The 21,321-nt window shown below is 40.8% G+C and overlaps 1 protein-coding gene across 1 annotated transcript in view; it reads right to left on the bottom strand.

Annotated features, from left to right (window-relative positions):
* LOC306961110 (voltage-dependent T-type calcium channel subunit alpha-1I-like) overlaps window positions 1–21,321 on the bottom strand; it is a gene marked incomplete at its 3' end in the record, with an annotated part of 413,594 nt that overhangs the window by 298,557 nt on the left and 93,716 nt on the right. The window contains exon 4 of the mRNA XM_079553726.1: window positions 14,879–15,038. Within this exon, the coding sequence (XP_079409852.1) occupies window positions 14,879–15,038 (160 nt within the window). The remainder of the gene's footprint in view (window positions 1–14,878; window positions 15,039–21,321) is intronic.

The following is a 21,321-nucleotide window of genomic DNA, read 5'->3' as shown; positions in this document are numbered from 1 at the left end:
GTATTCAACTAATTTTTTTTTAAACTTTTTTGTCATTTTTTTGTCGTTTTTTCCTCACATTTTTGTCTTTTTTTTGTCGTTTTTTCCTCACATTTTTGTCTTTTTTTGTGTAATTTTTTTGTCAATTTTTTTGTCATTTTTTGTCATTTTTTTGTCACATTTTTATCACATTTTTGTATCTTTTTGTCCATTTTTTGTCAATTTCTTGTGACATTTTTGCCACTTTTTCATCCATTTTTCGTCACTTTTTTGTCAATGTTTTCTCTCTTTTTTGTCACATTTCCATCATTGTTTTCGTCTCAGTTTTGCTGCTATTTTCACAGCTTTTTTCCAGAAGCTTTTGGATTGGGGTAAAGCCAAACTGGAGAAAATGTGCTCGGTTCAAGTGGAAGTTAAGGGGTTAACTAAGTTTTCTTAGTTGGTACTTTACTTGCCATGAATAAAAGTAGGCTACAAGTGATATTACCAACTTATTTCTGTATGAAGGCATCTGAATTGTAATTAATTAATCTGATTTAAAGGGGCTAGATGCAAGTTAGTCATTTTATGCTCACTACTGCCGCCTCAGGTCTTATGCGTAGCTGCAGCTTCTATATTAAGCTCGTGCATTACGGCGCTTCAGACACCTGTTTGAGTGACAGTGCACTGGGCTCATTCTACACATTAGGACATGGCTGGAACATGCAGGGGTAGGCAACGTCAGGCCAAATCCTGCCCTTCTGCTAAGAACCTGTGGCCATCAGGAGGTTTTCTATGATTTTGAACATGACGCGACACAAATGAGAGATCAAATGCCTGTGAATGCTCTAAAAATGTGTGAAATACAGTCAATTCTTCATGAAATCTTCAAACAGAACCTGAAAGATACTTTTTTTCGATACCTATACAATAATATCTGTCAATTAGAAACAATAATGTTCGGAAGATTTGCAATTTACAATATCGGGTTCATCCAATGGCAAGAAATGTGTGAAAATGGGGAATAATTTGGGGGAAAATGTGGCTCAAAATAAGGAAAAATTGTGTGAAGAAATGGGACAAACATAAATGGGGAATAGATCGGGGAAATATAGAAAATATTGTAATAAAAAATTGGGGAAAATAACCACGTCACTTCCTTTAATGCTGTCCCTTGACCAACAACATCAAAACAGTATTTTTCCCCCCGGTAACTACATTTAGACACCAGTAGAACCTAAACTTTTTTCCCGATACCAGACTATCTTTTAATGGTCGCCCTAATCGTGCACATACAACGCTGGCATTTGTAGAAAATGGTGCTTTACATTGGGCTAAAATTGGCCTTGGTCTTTTTACAATGAAGAAAATCAGTCCTCCACCAAGCAAACTTGCCTACCCCTGATGTAGGGGGAGGAAAATACATAATTTTAAAATTTTTAAACTCCTTATAGTCCCTTTAATATATACAAATATACATGACTCAGAATGTTGGGTCCAATCAGGAGCAGATCCTGAACAGACCTGGATATCTCTTTGTGAATAAGAGTCCTCCTCACTGTCCTTACAGAGGAACATTTTCATCCAATGTTATAACTAAAAGCTCAAAACATACTTTACAAATCTGACTGTAACTCAGGAAAAATTGCAACTTGATATTGATCCTAAAGTCGGACGATAAAGTGTCAACGCGAGTGAATCTCCCCGAAGTCGGAGACGGGTCCTCAGCTGTGGGGCCGACTGATGCTGAGCCAGATTTACCGCGGTTTGATCTATTCTGGGAAGCGAAAAGAAGCGAGATGAGACTTCTTTCTGACGCGGCCTCACCTTCTGTGCACTCATTACGTCCCGAAGTCGGCGGCCGGCAGGTGACAACACATCTGCGGAGCGGCCTCACCCCGGCAGAGCGCGGCCTAATTGGGGTTTGTGCACCAAGAATCAAACCCGCCAGGACAAGGAATAAAGTCACTTTAAATAAGAAATCTGCCCGAACTTTGAGCAGATAATTCCGTTAAAGGGGGGGTGTTATGCAAAATGGACTTTTTCAAGCTTTTACATCATGTTATTATGTCACTCCCTCATTAAAAACATGCCTGAAGTGTTGCCTTGGCACATTCACGTATTTCTGAGTAATCTGTAAAAACTCTGATGGCGGCCATTTTAGGGATAGGTTTGCCTGAGTCCTCCTAGAAACGCCCCCACCTCCTGGAGACGCCTCCGAGCTTTCGTCACCAGCCGAGTAACCAACCACTGCTCCTCAGCAGAACCCCCTCCCCACTGATGCCACAGACAGCGTGTGGAGGGGGCGTGTCTAAAGGCTCAGAGGTTCTTAAAGGAATAGGCCACCGTTTTTACATACTGAGATATGTTCTTACCTAACCTTAGTCGAGTTAATATATCCCCGTCTGGTCTTTGTCCGTGCGCTCTGTCACACAAACGGAGCACATACGCAGCCTCTCCCACATGTCATATAGCTCCGAAAAAGCTCACGATAGAAGCTACCAAGCTCTTCCACGTGTTCCCTATTTAAATAAAGTTACGTGAAGTGTTTTCATGCGAAGTATATTTACACAGAAATGTAACATGTCAAGTTTATAAGCAGATAAAAAGGGGGACTATATTGCGAGGCGTAATGATACAGGAGCACAGCGTCCGCGCAGTAACTCCTAAAGACTTCCCCCGCTCACTTCCGTCAGTAGAAGCTGCGTGACTTGTAGAGCTCGCAGAACAGTTGAAGCGTGGATAACTTGTGAACGATGCCTTTTACGTGCATCGTGCCGGGCTGTGATAACAAGCAGAAAGTATATAGTGTAGTAATGTTTCACAGATTTCCAACTCACCCCGGACGACGACACAGGACTCGGGAGCTCCACCATGAGGTAGGAATGCGCCAGCACTTTCCCAAAATATATTTTCTACTGCAAAAGGCTCTCTACAAGTCACGCAGCTTCTATTGACGGAAGTGAGCGGGGAAGTCTTTAGGAGTTACTGCGCGGACGCTGTGCTCCTGTATCATTACGCCTCACAATATAGTTCCCCTTTTTATCTGCTTATAAAATCGACATGTTACATTTCTGTGTAAATATACTTCGCATGAAAACACTTCACGTAACTTTATTTAAATAGGGAACACGTGGAAGAGCTTGGTAGCTTCTATCGTGAGCTTTTTTGGAGCTATGTGACATGTGGGAGAGGCTGCGTATGTGTGAGCGCACGGACAAAGACCAGACGGGCATATATTAACTCGACTAAGGTTAGGTAAGAACATATCTCAGTATGTAAAAACGGTGGCCTATTCCTTTAAAGAGACAGAGGCCTATTTCAAGACATTCACTCCAGCCATTTTGAGAGAGCAATTTTATACACGGCAGTTCTTCTAATTTACTGCATTTACAGACCAACAGAAGGTTTGTCATCATTGTAGTGTGATATAGACTGGTGCTATGGGACTGAAAAAAGCATAATTCCCCCTCTTTAAAGTGAGCGGTGCGATGACGCGGGATCCGGGTGAGCCTCGGGGTGAACCGTGCACGGATTAATAAAGCTGTGAAGTTCGTGACATTTAATTTGTGCGCAGAGAAAACAAACTTGAACTTTCGGCAGCGCGAGGGGAGATATTGAGATGTGATTCTGCGCCGGGTGTTCGGTCGTAATCAGTTCATTTGCTCGGATTAAAACGTGCTTTTCTCAATTGCAGATAATCGTATTTCGTCTGATCGCATCGAGGATATTTTAGCTGCTGCAACTCTAGATGAACACGCCGTTCCCCTCCGTCGGGTTACACTGACAAAGCAAAAGGTATTTCATTGTTAACACCTTTATTAAAAGGCTGGAACACACACAAAATTAATATATGTGCAAAAAAAAAGTCAATGTGTACAACAACAATATTTATCTCCACCACGAGAAAGGTGAGTTTTGTGTATAGCTTACCTAGCTGCCTTTTAAAGCAGTACTAAGTAACTCTTGCCCCTAGAGGCCACAAGAGCAACTGCAGGTGTCGTAGCATTTGTGATTTTTTAACTTATTGTCTGTGAGAGTAAATACTACACTGACATAAAAGGCAAAGGGACAGAGGGATATTGTACATCCAATTATACAATGGAAATAATTTTTTTCACTCAAACTTGGCTTAAAGTGACGTTAGCCCGCAGTTACCTTCTTCTTCGTGATTCTATCAGTGTGTATTGGTGGCAAACATGGTTTTCTGGCCAGAGACACCAGGGGGCGATGAAAGACCCTCCAATCATCCCATTAGCACTTGTATTACCCCCACAGGGACTACGGGAAGGATTTATTAAGGTAAACACGTTACTCAGTGCTGCTTTAAGTGATGCCCGGGTGTCGCTGTTGAGATGGTACAACAACGAAGTTGTACTTGAAGTATATCTAAGTGCATCGCAAGGGTCCATTAAAGGGGGGGTGTTATGCAAAATCGACTTTTTCAAGCTTTACGTCATGTTATTATATTAGCAACGCAAAATGCAGCCGTCACTGAGTGGTGAAAAATGACCTGAATGAGCGTTCCTCTGCTTTAGCGCCATCTAGCGGTTACAATATTCGACGGATATTTATTAATCTAGTATCATTAAACGCAGCTTGAATCAAGGAATCCACTGGTGTTTTTAGTTCTTCGGTAGGCCAATTAATTGTTGAGTTATGAATGAGTAAAGTTCACCTGCAGCGTCAAAATCGTCGATCAGTAGTCTGGACCTCGCTCGAAAAAAACACTTTTTTCATCTCGTTTTTCGCGGCAACAAATCACGTTCCCGGACCGTGATATTTTCCAGTCAATCAGAACACGAGTAGCCGAGTCCAATGGTGCTGGTGACTTCTGCATATTTGCTGTAAATCCTGAGATATTGTGGGGGAAAGTCTCCGCAATCGTGGCTGAAAGTGTGGACATTTTTCGAAAAGTCACCATCATGATCATAAAATATAAGAAGTATTCTTTCTTATTTGCGCTTTGGTTTGGGATATAAATGTGATTTTGACCCGCGGCTTTTTGAATGAAGTTATAAAACCTGGCCGCGCCGTCAGCGGCCGCTCTAAACCAAGGCGAGTCCGCGGTGTAGCTAGCGTTAGCTCCGCTCCGCTCCCGCGGTAACGGCCCGACTGTAGCCCAGGTCTGTGGCTGTTTCTGGCCCTGACACATGCACTGACACACGGGTAACCAGCGGGGTCCACAGGGCACCCACACCAGCCACAGTGTGAGGCTACGAAGCTAGTTTCCCTTGTATAACGTGTCTCGCTCCAAATCCTCTGCTCCGCGGTGCCACTCACTGGCATAAAGCCACAGTGCGGAGTTTTTGAACTACAAATTAGCTCTTAAAACTATCTTATTCACATGATTAATTTACCAAAATAACAGAAATGCAGTAGGACATGTTTTGCTGAATTTCCACTATGAATTTACAAATTAAGTAACTAAAAAAAAAAAAAAAAAAGTCCTAAATATTTGACTTTTTTTTTTTTTTTTTTTGATCACCACCATAACTGGCTTATTCAAAAAACTATACAAGATATCCCAAATCCCCTCTGAAAGAATCTTCTTATCTAATGTACCAACAAAGCTTAAACCATTATTTTAAACATGGATGGTGCATTATTTAGATTTAATCTGCAAAAAATTGCATATTTTAGCATAAACTCTTATTTTTATATATAATCAAATATTACGGAAATACAGCAATACAGTTTTTGTTCAGATTTGTGTTAATAATATACAGAAAAAGTTTAAAATCGATATCACTCACTTTAAATGTTTTCTGTATCCACCTGCAGTGTCTCGCCTTAATTATTTGTTAAAATATGCAAATTAGTTGCATTGTCTTAGCCCACAATTAAAATCTGACATCATATTTGAAATCCTTGACAATTTTCCTTTTTGGATGTGAATTTTGAGAATGATATTTGGGGAAATGGGAAAGTTAGAGCACAAAGAAGCTGAAAATTGTACCACTTTTTGTGATAAATCGGTCCAGACCAAATCCTATTGTTTTAATGGAGATCGATTTCACCAAAAGTGGCCGAAAATGAAAACTGAAATGTTTATAACTTTGGAAGTAATTGATGTATTTAAAAAATTCAAAAAACCTTTTCATCCTCTTGCTGACCTCTACCATCCTATGCTCTTATGAATATTATCTACTGTATTTCAAGTTTTCATCTGGCATTGCTAATTATATGATCGAAAGAAGGAACCCTGCATTCTGGAATCTGAGGACTGGATGGTCTGTGATCTTGGCCCGTCTGCTGAGGGATCCTTCGGCCCTGGGTCTCTATAGCCTGTCCGTCCATGGGAGTGGATCTCTCCTTCTGTGGTTCTCCCCAAGGTTTCTCTTTTCTCCTGCCGGGTTTTTGAGTTTTTCCTTGCCGTGCTGGAGAATCTAAGGACGGGGGACGCCCACGCCGCTCGTCACTGCCTCCTATTGGACATTATATTTGGCTGGATTCACCTGAACTTTTAATTGTCATATTTATTGCTCTGTTTTATTGCCTTAATGTTTGGTGCAGCTGTGAGGCCACTTCTGTTGTGATATTGGGCTACACAAAACCATTAAACTTGAAACTTGAAACTTATTCTGTCACTCCCTCATTAAAAACATGGCTGAAGTGTTGCCTTGGCACATTCACGTATTTTTGAGTAATCTGTAAAAACTCTGATGGCGGCCATTTTAGGGATAGGTTTGCCTGAGTCCTCCTAGGAACGCCCCCACCTCCTGGAGACGCCTCCGAGCTTTCGTCACCAGCCGAGTAACCAACCACTGCTCCTCAGCAGAACCCCCTCCCCACTGATGCCACAGACAGCGTGTGGAGGGGGCGTGTCTAAAGGCTCAGAGGTTCTTAAAGAGACAGAGGCCTATTTCAAGACATTCACTACAGCCATTTTGAGAGAGGCATTTTATACAAGGCAGTTATTCTAATTTACTGCGTTTACAGACCAACAGAAGGTTTGTCATCATTGTAGTGTGATATAGACTGGTGCTGTGTGACTGAAAAAAGCAGAACACCCCCTCTTTAACAAACGCTCCTGAATAAAAAAATGTTTTTATTGGGAAAATACTATTGAGGAAACTTTTTAGATATATTAAAAATTTCAGTCTTCTCTAAAATGTTCATGCTCCTGAATGAACTCAAGCTGAACTGACATGATCATTTTGCAAGATGTAATATTCTAAAAGATTATTTTATCCCTATAGCAGCGCCATACATGTGTCAAAAGCATGAGTCACAGTATCTGCAAATAGATAAATGCTTCTTAACATTAGGCCCGAGTCTCGCCTCACGTCTAGACTCATTATCAGCCCGTGAATAGACTCTGATGTTGTTAAAAGCTGTGTGGACCAATCTGACCATTCACAGATGAACAATAGCCTGGGCGGATGTGAGGAGAACAGCCTGAAAGGGGCCCGAGCGCCGGGTGAAGCGCCGGGGCAGGGCTAATTGCTAACCTGCGCTAACGCCTGCCGGATCGGTGTCAGCGCCGCGGCCTTTAGCTTCGGTTTGGATCGCGCTCACTCGGAGGGTCGCGCCCGCTCTCTCTGCAACCACAGCCATTATCGAACCTCCCCGGAGAATTTTAAATGTCTTTCTGCTGTGACAGAAAGTGAGGCTTTTCCGATTCATTATTATGTGACTTAGCCAGCTGTAAATGAACTCAACTGATGTTTAAGGAAGTCATTATGTCTCCAGGAGGTCAATGAATTATCGATGGCTTGTTCAACCAGGGAAATCCCACGTCTAAAGTGATGTGACGTTCAGGAATGAGCGGCTCTTTTGAATGGCCGGATCTCACTTGTTCCAGTTTGGCTTTACTCCAGTCCAAAAAAATTACGAAAAAATGACAAAAATGTGACAAAAGTGTGATAAAAATTTGACCAAAAAATGACAAAATGTGACAAAAAATGACCAAACAAATGAAAAAAATGTGACAAAAATGGACGAAAAAATGGACGAAAAAATGACAAAAATGTGACAAAAAAATGACATAACAAATGAAAAAAAATTGACAAAAATATGATAAAAAATGTGACAAAAAATGACCAAACAAATGACAAAAATGTGACAAAAATATGATAAAAAATGGACGAAAAAAATACAAAAATTTGACAAAAAATGACCAAAAAATGACAAAAATGTGACAAAAAATGACCAAACAAATGAAGAAAATGTGACAAAAATGGACGAAAAAATGGACGAAAAAATGACAAATTGTGACAAAAAATGACGAAAAAATGGACGAAAAAATGACAAAAATGTGACAAAAAATGACCAAACAAATGAAAAAAAATTGACAAAAATATGATAAAAAATGTGACAAAAAATGACCAAACAAATGACAAAAATGTGACAGAAAATTGACAAAAAAATTACAAAAATTAGACAAAAAATTACAAAAAAATGACAATAATGTGATAAAAAATGTACGAAAAAATGACAAAAAAAAGTGAGGAAAAAGATCCTCTCGGTTCAGGCGGGAGTTAAGAGGTTAAAAAGACCCAGTCTTTGGCTCTGAAATGAACATATCCCAAAGACCAGTAAAGAGCCGTAAATCCATCACTAATCTATAGTTCTTCATCATTGCTCTGAACCCTGTCTTATACACTTCCACATTTTAGTGTAGCTTTTTAAACATGCACATTGCCAGGTTATATTCTCTGTTGTTGTATGAAAAGGACATTACAATAGCTTTTAGCCCCATAACAAAAGCTAACGTTGCTTTGACCTAACATTACATTGTGACCTTCTCTCCTGACCCAGTGCTCGTCCCGTCTCTGTCCTTTTTAGTATCGATTCCGTCTCTTTCCTCCTCGTCCCCGTGTCTCATTGTCTTTGAAAAATAAAGAGGTCGAGCTGAACTCCCGCTCGGCGACAGATTAAGTGCCGTCTTTGGACAAATGACTGGGTTTATTCGGGCTCCGTCTGTGTTTACGAAGAAACAAATGTCCCTTTAAGGAGCGCATTTGGCCGTTTGAACAGCTATAATTTACTTCAGCGCTGGATCCAAAAAAGGACGGGACAAGTTTACCGTGTAAACTTTTCCCGTCTCTCGGCGTCGAGGCAAAGGCGTGACGAGTATTTGCCGAGCTCCGTTTCTGTAAAGAGTAATTCAATGTGGCTTAAGGTCGGCTCACACTGCACGACTTTTATGCCCGATTTCGCTCTAATTCTCAGTCGTGCCGAGTCTAGAAAGACGGTAGAAAGACGCGACTAGACTCCAGTCGTAGGAAATCAAACATGTTTGATTTTTAAGCCCGATTTTGGACGCACGGGAGAAACGTGGGTGATTTTACCGACACAAATGTGAAAGACAGAGTGATATAAAGACAGAAAAACACCGCCGCGCCTCCTTTTTTCAACCTGGAAGACCTACCAGCTGCATTCATTCATCACCTCATCACCGCCAGCTGCACTCCAATCATCCACTCACGGACTCCGATCAAGCCGCACCTTCACAACAGCCAATCACCGCGGCTGCTCATCCCCCTCAGCAGCCTGTCATCGCTCAGGATCCCCTTTTTAAGCTTCCCGGTCAATCGCTCAGCCGCTTGCCAGCCGTGCTACGACCCTCCTCCACCCCCTTTCTCCGCCTGGCTCCTCCCCGGCTCCGCTCATCAAGTGGCCAACCCAGGTCTCTTCCACCGCCACCAGGGTCCAGGCTCCGGGGGAAGATCATGGCTATCATTCGTCAAAGCCATGCATCCATATCGTTCGTTCAGTCTGAGCCCCAATAATCATTCATGTTCGTTAATAAAACACTCATACCGTCATTCTGTTTCTGTGAGTGTTTTCAGGTTGAATTCTCTGTTAAACCAGCGGCACAAACGACTCATTTCACGGCCACAGCCCCACAACTTTATATCACCAAAAGTTCACGACAACCACCTTTTCCAGCTACATTTCAACCACGAACAGAGTTTAGCGGCTCTTACTGAGTTTGGAGACAAACTGTTTAGCTTCACCTCGCGGCTAACGGCGGCTAGCCTCCCCGCTTTCTCCTCCGTCTCCTCCGCTTTCTCCTCCATCCTGAGGTTGACGCCCGTCTCCTTTTCTTATTAAATTAAAATAAACTTTTATCTCCATTTGACAGAACTATAGCCCAGTTGAAGCTTGGTAGTAGCATTAGCCTAGCGCTGCGGTGTTGTGACGTTGTTGACACCGTTGACCAATCGGGACACACACGTTTTCCCACGCTCACAAACACAGGCCTGTCTTTGTGGATTTGGGGTCAGTTTTCGGAGCCGTAGAGACGACAGACGCGCTGTGTTATAAAACATCAGCTGTTTGTCAGAATCGTGAGTCGCTCTGACGATTCTCAGTCGTTAAGTGTGAACCCCCAGACGTTCTATAATCGCACTGAATCCAGTCGTGTAGTGTGGACCCCCCATTCTATATACAATCGTTTACGACTAGAACGATTTTAACTGTTTTAAAACATGACCATATATGGGCGAGTCCAGAGATGCCGCCTGTATCTATAGGATCTGCCCCGGTGGCTCAGCTACAACGTCACTGGTGGAGAAAGCTCCTGATTGGTCGACGCTCAGGAATTCCTCCAAAAAGTTCAACATTTCCCAACATTTCCCAACATTTCCCAACGCCTGCCACGTTTGGTGTGGACGCAGCATTAGTAGAGACGGGACTGCTGAGCCACGCCTCCTTTTGGGGCAATCAGACAAATGTGTGCGGAGGAATGTGTCATGAATGAGGCCCAAATCAAAAATGCATCAAAACACGTCCACTTTATCCTGCATTAGCTCCATCCTCACAGCCCACATGACATAAATGAGGCCTAGGGCTGTGCAATTAATCGAAATTCGATTACGATTTCGATTACAACAGTAAACGATTACAAAATTAGCATAATCGCAAAAAATCGATTTAATTTTTATTTTTCATTTTTTTTTATTTTTTATTTTTTTTCAAAATTTATTTTTTCAAATTATTATTATTTTTTTCTAATTTTTGATTTTTGTCACTATTTTGCTGGATTTTTGTCACTTTTTTGCTGGATTTTTGTCACTTTTTGCTGGATTTTTGTCACTATTTTTGCTGGATTTTTGTCACTTTTTTGCTGGATTTTTGTCACTTTTTGCTGGATTTTTGTCACTTTTTTGCTGGATTTTTGTCACTTTTTTGCTGGATTTTTGTCACTTTTTTGCTGGATTTTTGTCTTTTTTTGCTGGATTTTTGTCACTATTTTTGCTGGATTTTTGTCACTTTTTTGCTGGATTTTTGTCACTATTTTTGCTGGATTTTTGTCACTTTTTTGCTGGATTTTTGTCACTTTTTTGCTGGATTTTTGTCACTTTTTGCTGGATTTTTGTCACTATTTTTGCTGGATTTTTGTCACTTTTTTGCTGGATTTTTTTAAAGGCAACAAATAATCGCTTGAATAATCGTGATTTCAATTATGACAAAAATAACCGTGATTATTATTTTTTCAATAATCGAGCAGCCCTAATGAGGCCTAACCTTCAGCGCTCGGTCCCAGCTCGTCTTCGCTCGCCCTCTGCTCCCTCAGCGCTCCCTGATCCTCACAAACGTCGGCGTTTCTATTGCTCTGCCTTGTATCTCACCAACTACGTGCTGTTTATTGACTTATAAGTGAGGCATATTGCATTTCACTTCAGATGTGGAGAGGCCCGGCGCTCGCTCCGGCGCTTCCTCCTCTGCGCTGAAGGATGAAAGCATGAAAGCTGTCACTCACTCTCAGCGCGGTGGAGATGAGAGCGCTCGTCTCCGCAGAGAAGATCCCTGGACACGCCGGCTCCGACTGAGATGAAGAGGCTGATGGAAACCTCACGTGGAAGTCGAACATGAGCCGCCATGTTGTCAGTGACATTTTCAATAAAGGTAAAGAAGAACCACGACTCTCATTGTTTTGCAGGTTAAAGGAAAATGATGAAGGATTATCCGGGTATGAGGTTTACATCGAATATTGTTTTTGCTGATAATGTCGATTCAATCATATTATACCAGGGTCTAGGTGAATACTTGATTCTGATTGGCTGAAGCGTGTTCGTTAAGTAAGGATTAAACAACAAGGAGCCGTGCATTAGACGGCTATAATGCACGACGCGGAGTCAAGAACACCACGACGCCTACACTTCACTTTGGGATGATACAGATCCTTTAAGTAACTCCTGCCCAGGAAGCAACCTCCACTTCACGTCGTCCAGTTATTTCTGATAATGGACACGTTGTCATGTATTATCCCTTACATAAAAAAACACGAAAAAACACGATGTAAAATCAGAAAAAAGAGCGAATCAAGAGGGGTTTATGAATTCAGCATTACTTAATGAAAAAACACCTGATGAGACACTGTAGGTGAACATGGGGAAAAAAATCTATATCGACCACTGCTTGAAAAATGCTCATATAATATAATGTTTTATATATATTTTGGCTGCTTAACCCCTTAACTCCCACCTAAACTGGACTTGGCTTTACCCCAGTCCAAGGAAAAAAGCTGTGAAAATAGCAACAAAACTGAGACGAAAACAATGATGGAATTGTGACAAAAAAGTGAGAAAACATTGACAAAAAGTGACAAAATATTAATGAAAAAGTGGCAAAAATGTTACAAGAAATTGACAAAAAATTGACAAAATGTGACAAAAAAAATGACAAAAATGTGACAAAAATGCGATAAAAATGTGACAAAAAAATGACGAAAATGTGACGAAAAAATGATTTAAAAAAATATGATAAAAAATTGACAAAAAAATGACAATGTGACAAAAAAATTACAAAAATGTGACAAAAAAATGCTAAAAATGTGATTAAAAATTGACGAAAAAATGACAATGTGACAAAAAAATGACGAAAAAATGACAAAAAAAAGACAAAAAAATTACAAAAATGAGTTGAACACCAAACAAAAAAATTATGGGAAAAAAATCTGGTGACGTGAGGAAAAAGATCCTCTCGGTTCAGGCGGGAGTTAAGAGGTTAATGAAGCTGAAGCATTATTTCCATCTCACACTTTTCCCTCCTCATTCCCTCAGTCACAGCCTTTTTTAACAGCTTTAAGACTTTCCCTCCGCTTCTCTTTACCACCGCCATGTTCACAAATCCAAATATCTTCATGTATTCAAACCGTACTGGACGGAGTCGTCAGACATTTCTCTTCTTCCCCTCAACGCTCATGATACATAACTTCTATGGGACAGATGCCAATCAGCAACACTCCTCCAACGCTCCCGCTCTGAAATCAAAGCCTCTCCTACTCAGCCATGTTTACAATGGAAATCAGAGTCTGGCTGATCCATATGTTTCTCCTCATCAGCGCTGTCTGTTCTGAGCCCAGCACTTTGATGAGGCCCCAGTCAGAGGCGAAGCTCCGGAGCGGTCCATGTGAGTCCAGAGGAAATAACATTAAAAAGACATCTGATCAGCGAGGAACAGATCTGCAGAAGCTGAATCCATTAAATCTCACAGTGCACAATGATTATAATAGATAGAAAAAAAGTTACATGGCAGTAGCAGCTCCAGGTCAAACTTGTACCAGTAGAAGAACTCACAAAATTACTTACAGAAATATAAGAAAAATGTGTCATGAGAAGTCTGTAATTTAATGTTTCACACACACAAAAAAAACAAATCATACACATTTCCAGTGACAAAATGTGACTGGATTTGAATAGTTTAAGCCCTGGTGATAAAAATCTGGCTCTGTTTTCTTGACATAGATACAAAGTAGAGTCTTGGAGAAAACTAGTTGTGAACAAAAACTTTTTGAATGAAATTATAAAACCTGGCCGCGCCGTCAGCGGCCGCTCTAAACCAGGGGGAGTCCGCGGTGTAGCTAACGTTAGCTCCGCTCCGCTCCCGCGGTAACGGCCCGACTGTAGCCCAGGACTGTGACTGGTTATGGCCCTGGCACATGCCCTGGCACATGCCCTGGAACATGCCCTGGCACACCGGGAACCCGCGGGGTCCACAGGGCACCCGCATCAGCCACAGTGTGAGGCTACGAAGCGAGTTTCTATGGTATAACGTGTGTCGCTCCAAATCCTCTCTGCTCCGCGGTGCGCACTCACTGGCATAAAGCCACAGTGCGGAGTTTTTGAACTACAAATTAGCTCATAAAACAATCTTATTCACATGATTAATTTACCAAAATAACAGATATGCAATAGGATATGTTTTGCTGAATTTCCAAATTTTTTCATTTAAAAAAAAAAGTCCTACATATTTGACTTTTTTTTTTTTGGAGATCACCATTACTGGCTTATTCTATACAAGATATCCCAAATCCCCTCTGACAAAATCTTCTTATCTAATGTACCAACAAAGCTGAAACCATTATTTTAAACATGGGTGGTGCAATATTTCGATTTCATCTGCAAAAAATTGCATATTTTAACATAAACTCTTATTTTTATATATAAACAAATATTACGGAAATACAGCAATACAGTTTTTGTTCAGATTTGTGTTAATAATATACAGCAAAAGTTTAAAATCGATATCACTCACTTTAAATGTTTTCCGTATCCACCTGCAGTGTCTCGCCTTAATTATTTGTTAAAATATGCAAATTAGTTGCATTTTCTTCGCCCACAATTAAAATCTGACATCATATTTGAAATCCTTGACAATTTTCCGTCTTGAATGTGAATTTTTAGAATGATATTTGGGGAAATGGGAAAGTTAGAGAACAAAGAAGCTGAAAATGTTACCACTTTTTGTGATAAATCGGTCCAGACCAAATCCTATTGTTTTAATGGAGATCGATTTCACCAAAAGTGGCCGAAAATGAAAACTGGAATGTTTATAACTTTGGAAGTAATTGATCGATTTAAAAAATTCAAAAAGCCTTTTCATCCTCTTGCTGACCTCTACCACCCTATGCTCTTATGAATATTATCTACTGTATTTCAAGTTTTCATCTGGCATTGCTACTTACAGGGTGAAGTTCTCCTCGGGGTAGCACCTGTTCCTCAGAAGCCCCGCCCACAGCTGCACCCCGATGATGCCGAAGATGAAGAAGACGAAGAAGCACAGGAGCAGCACGTTCCCCAACATGGGCAAAGTGTCGAGGAGGAGGTTCACCAGGATGCGCATGCCTACGACACACAGGGACACAGATTTAGAAACACACCAACATGTCACAGTTACTACACATTCATAGAACCAGGGTTAAGCTAAGTTACTGATGACATCTCAAAGCATCGTTAAAAAGTCTCATCAAAGACAGTTTGTATCAGAGTTCACTGTCCTTGGGCTGAGGTAGACCAAGGTTTGTGAATGCAGGTGAAAGCAGAGGGAAGGGAGAGAGACAGGCCTTTATTTCTCTTTGAGCAAAACGGACGACCAGGAAAATGAAGAAAAACGAGATTCGTGTCCATTTGCACCTAAAATATTAGGTTCATTTATTAATGAACATTTCAAACCCTCTCCCAGCGGCTGGAACATTGACGCCTTTTATTTTGTCGGGACAACAGGAAGTGTTTCGTTGCTGTTAGCGGAGCTTTGACATCAATGTCACTGCAGGTTTCTGTTTCGTTTTTACCGGACCGGATTATTTGTTGTTATCTCGTGTAAAAGGCGAGTTTAGACGGAGCGTTTGTGTTTGTGATCGATCATGAGACTGACCCGAGAGAAGACGAGACGCTCGCGCTGATGGGAGGAGTCATTTTGAGGCGTGGGACTGACCTGCACACGGAGCAGCTGGACGTGCTTTGAAGACGCGATGGAGACTTTATTAAAACCCTGGAGGGTCACACAACTCTCCCCCTGTTTCCAAATATGGTCACAGGAGGTTTGAAAAGTGGCTAAATCTGTGTCAAAGTTACGCTCAGATCAGCTCCTCCGCAGTGTCCCCCCTCGGCCCGGGTTCCCGTTTGTTACTTCCTGCACCTGAGTTTTCATTTACACCAGTATGAGACAAATTCCTAACATGGGGAATATTTCTACTGCTATAGTTTCTAATAAAAGCCCCGGCCTGTTTTAGAGACCGGCTTTAATTTGCCTCCGCCAGCCGCAAACCCGGCCTCTGTCAGAGACCCGGCCGCTAATGGAATACAGGCCAGTATTAGAGAATTTACGGTAATCTCAACTATATACAGTAGGTCTCACAATTTGTTGGTTAGAAAATATGAATCTAAAACCTCCTCTTGCTCTCCTTCACTGCAGTTGTTTCAAAAACGAAAGAGAGAAAATATATATTTTTTCAAATACACCAACCAGCCCATATGTTGACTGTTTTTACTTTGTGATGAAAGGATTAAGTTAAGCAAGAGACGAGGATTTCTCAGAGTTGTTTAGGAGCTGCCACCGCGCTGCTTTGAACAGCCACCCGGGAAGATGAAGCGATCACTCAAAGATGCGCTTCAGGTGTGTTTTGTGATGAGATAACTACGACTGTAACATGGGAAAAAGCTCTCACTGGACTAATATGGTCGTATTTCCTGGTTTAGATCTGAGTATCATCTGCGTAATTGTGATTGTACATGCCTCCGTGAGGATGCATTGTTGCTGGATATTAATTGACCAAATTGAACAAGAGGGGCCCCAGAATCGACCCCCGGGGAACCCCACAGGTAGGGCTGAAACAACTAATCGATTACTAAAATAGTTGTCAACTATTTCAGTAACCGATTAATCGTTTTCTAGTAAACACAGACTAAAATCGAGCAAAAAAGACGTGAAAATTATGTATTTTGGATGAAAACCTACTTTGTTTTTAAAGTGAGGGTCTGTAGTGTTTTGTACATTGTAAATTTCATAAAAATCTGTCTTTGTCTCGTCCAATCAGAAAGCAGAACTAGCACAAAGAGCCTCCAACAAACGTTTACTTTAAGTTTACTCCATCAACACGTCCTCAAGCGGCGCCACTTTAGTGTTATGTGATAAGAAAACTGAAAAAATACAATTTCCACGCTACTTTCACAGCCAACACTACAAAAAGTAAATATCAAGCATTGGCTTAAATGACTTGAATTGTGGAAATGTATTGTGTTTTGAGCGGTTTTCACTCATTTAGACACTTTTCCTGATCAGACCGAGTTTACTTTGCTTGTTTGAGGACATTTCAGACCAGTTCTAGGGTAAATCCTGAAAATAAGACCTGAAATAAGGACGAAATGTATCGAAACGAGTCAGAAACATCTCAGAACAAGTGAAATAATCCAGGACAAATGCCCAAGAACTTCTTAACTAGTCAAAACAACTAAAATTTGGATTATTATGCTCAAATTGAGATGTTTATACTGATCTATTTAAATACTTTTTGCAGTGAAGCGATTAATCGTAGATCGGTAGATTAATCGATTACCAAAATAATCGTTAGTTGCAGCCCTACCCACAGGCCAATGCCATTTGGTCTGAGAAATACAGTACAGAGAATAAACCTCTCAACCCCCGCCTGAAACAAATAAAAAATCTAAAATATAATAGCAACGAAAACAAGGATGAAAATGTGATGAAAACTCGACAAAACGGCAACAAAAAAGGCGAAAAAGTGACAAAAATGTGCTGGAAAAGCAACAAAAATCGACAAAAACATGACAAAAAAGCAACAAAAAACACTTCAGAAATGTGACAGTAATGCGGTGACAATGAGGCAAAAAGTTACAATCAGTTTTACAGGCCTTAGCTTTCAAATGAGGCATTTCACTGTTGCCACTGTTGACACTTTTGTTTCATAAGAATAGCTCACGGGGGAAAGAAGTCTGAAAGCTCTGTTCATATGTTAATTAGGCGCGTTTATAATTAGTACGAACGTTTAACTGATCTTTCTCTTCCATCTTTAGAGCTAAAGTCCGTGAATATTGGTCCATTCGACATAAAACAGTTGTCGTCTGTCACAATTAGTTGACGTTTCAGAATGAGTTAAGCCAAGTTCCCACTTGAGATGAATGAAATATCGAGTCGAAACAGATCGCTCCGATATTCCAGCTTCTGCTTCTGACGAGCCTCAAGTCAGTCATTACTTCAGCAGGTTCAAATCACGCTCACTGTCAGACTGGCTCCATTCCATTCATGCAAAATATTGATATTCCAACCCTCTATTCATCTCTCTCTCTCTCTCTCTCTCTGGCATAAGCCTGCGTATTATCATAATGAAGTAATCAATGCTAATCTCCAGGCTAATTGTGATCCCACGGCCCATTAAAGATCCTAAACCCGGGTTAAGCTCGTAATGCGGCGCGGATTTGGCCCAGCGCGCAGACGGAAGTGATCGTCCCGGGGGTCAAACCAAACGACGCAGTGATTTACAGCTCCAGCCTCTACGTTATAAAAGATCCGCACCGGCCGCTGTGGTGAGTTTTAAGCGCTTCTTTCTTTCTATCGCAATCTGATGGACAATATGAAGACAATGCAATTCAAAAGATGATCAACAAAACAACCTGTCTCCCTGTCACCTCACCTTGTTTACAAAGTCTGCTGATCATGCAGGTAACTGAATTTAGTATTGATAAAAATGCTGATGTATTAACCCCTTAACTCCCACCTGAACCCAGCACATTTTCTCCAGTTTGGCTTTACCCCAGTCCCAAAAGCTTCTGGAAAAAAAAAGCTGTGAAAATAGCGACAGAACTGAGACGAAAACAATGATGGAAATGTGACAAAAAAGAAGTGAGAAAACATGGATGGAAAAGTGACGAAAAATTTATGAAAAAGTGGCAAAATGTCACAAAAATGTCACAAGAAATTGACAAAAAATGTACGAAAATATGACAAAAATGTGATAAAAATTTGATTAAAAAATGACGAAAAAATGAAAATGAAAATTTAAAAAAAGACAAAAAATGACCAAAAATATTACAAAAATGTGACAAAAAATGACAAAGATTCGATAAAAAATGTACGAAAAAATGAAGAAAAATGTGACAAAAAAATTACAAAAATATGACAAAAAATTGATAAAAAATTGATGAAAAAAGGAAAAAAAAAAGACCAAAAATGACAAAAAAATGAAAAAAATGTGGACAAAAAAATGACAAACATGTGATAAAAAAAAAAAAATTGATAAAAAAATTTACGAAAAAATTAAAAAGAAAAAAGACAAAAAATTGCAAAAAAATTACAAAAATGGATAAAAAATTGATGAAAAAAATGACAAAAAAGTGACAAAAAAAGTGACAAAAATGAGTTGAATACCCAACAAAAAAATGCTGGAAAAAAAATCTGATGACGTGAGGAAAAAAATCCTCTCGGTTCAGGCGGGAGTTCAGAGGTTAAGGCATACATCTCAAATATACTTGTAAAAATACTTATATAAATATATAAATAAGCCAGGGTGTGCTTAGATCAAGTGGCCGTGGCCTGTGGGATTCCCCAGGGGTCAATCCTTGGTCCCCTTTTATTCACTCTATCACTCTAGTGTAACGGTTCGGGGCGGTTCACGGTGCAGGACCCACGGTTGTTGGTGCATCACGGTGCAAGTACAATATATATAAAACAGTTGGTTTTGAAATAAAGTAACCAAATGTTCATCCTTGGCAGTGTTTATGGTCTCAGAATAAAATAGGCAGCAGAGGATACATTAATTTTTTTCAACTCTGTCAAAATGAAGGAGAGAAATAATCCCGAGCTCAAACTGCACCTGAACAATAACCACTAAGTTCTGCACTCAAATAAAGTCCAAACATAAAACTTTCATAACATTTGAATAGCCAATTACCGCAAACCTTTTAAAACCCTGAATTCATTTTTTTTAAACAAAACAAAACAATAACAAACAAATTAACGAATTTCCGTGCGAGCGTTTGAAGCGGGAAGTGGCCGTTGTGAAGGCTGAAATTGTGGTCCCGAAGCCCATTCACAAATAAACGACAAAAGAGGAACAATTTATGGTCTTTTATTGAAGTCAGACGCATGATTAAAGATGAAAAGGCGGAGAGCGGCTCCCTGCAGGAAACCAAACAAACGGGGAATCACATTAGGCCTGGTTTGATCGTTGGAATCACCAAAGCACGAGAGAAACGCGGTGTTTGCGTCTCCAAAAGCTCCCGGTAATGAGCCTTTTGTGAGGGAGGATGTAAAGGGGGAAACGGAGGAAACCTTTGTGAATGGGGAGGCTGGAACGAATCTAAACATGGACATATGAGATTAATCAAGTTCTGTAACACTGGTTTGACTCAAAAAGGCTCAGATGACACGGCGATGATGAGAGAGACAACAGAGGGGAGGGCTGGGCGCTCGCAGACTGGTGCCAAGGACAACTCGCTCCTAAATACTGCAACAACAAGACAAAGGAGCTTAATATTGGTTTGAGGAAAGATTAGAAAAAGTGCCACACCGGTTTGTGAATGAATATAGTCTCCGCAACTCTCTCCGGAAAGGCCCTTAAAGGAACAGGCCACCTTTTTTCCATTCTGAGATATGTTCTTACCTGAGTTGATCCGTACCTGTCTGGTCTTTGTGCCCGTGGAAGAGCGTGGTAGCTTAAAACTTCACCCCTGTTTGGAGCCATAGGAATACACTGGGAGAGGCCAAATGCTAACAACATCTTTGGTTGTGGACGCTGTGCGTCGTGGTGTTCTTGACTCCGCGTCGTGGATTATGTAAGGATTAAACAACGAGGAGCCGTGCATTAGACGGTTATAATGCACGACACGAAGTGCATTATAACGTCTAACGCGGCTCCTCGTTGTTTAATCCGCTTATACCAGGGTCCCACAAATGTAACATTTATAATAAATGTGTTTTTCATTGACTAAACTCACTAAATCTGCCAGACTACGGGACTATTTTGTGTGTGTTATTAGCCGGTCACTGAAGGCTGGTCTCAGAGCGAGTCATTCTCCGCAGCTATTACGAGGATCTCAGTCAGGCTCAACGACACAACATCAGCACAGAATCACAACACAACAGGACTAACCCGGAAACACTTTTCCCTGGAAGTAAACACCGATATGCGGCACTCGTGGGCAGGAGTTATTTCACTTTTACAACGTTTAATCTGAAGCTAGCTAGCTAGCTCAACCAGCTCAACTGTTTATGGAAACAGCTGCGGTGGAGTCGCTCACACCTGGGCCCCCCCAACTCAAACTTTTATGTTTGACTTTACTAATCCAGACAAAGATGCTTCAATGCAGGATCATTTTATGTACGCCTGAAAATGATGAATAGCCTTAACCGTTTTCAATAGAAATGTAAAGCTCATATGTTATTAACAGTAGCTAACCTAGCTGCTCACTCTCCTCTACAAACATTTAGCAAACATTTTGTTTTGGCCAAAAACGTTGAAATTAAACAAAATCCATCTCATACGTTCCTGTCAGTCACTAATTACGCCTTTATCTGATTCAGCTGTGTCATGCGTTGCTATGGCGACGCCACAGGGGAGTGACATCCCAGTGATTTAACTACCGGACTACGTGTGCGATTATACCTGAATAA

Source organism: Gobius niger, assembly GCF_951799975.1.
Source record: "Gobius niger genome assembly, chromosome: 3".
NCBI lineage: Eukaryota > Metazoa > Chordata > Actinopteri > Gobiiformes > Gobiidae > Gobius > Gobius niger.
The sequence above is the reverse complement of the archived record's forward strand: the minus strand, read 5'-3'. Positions and strand labels throughout refer to the sequence as shown.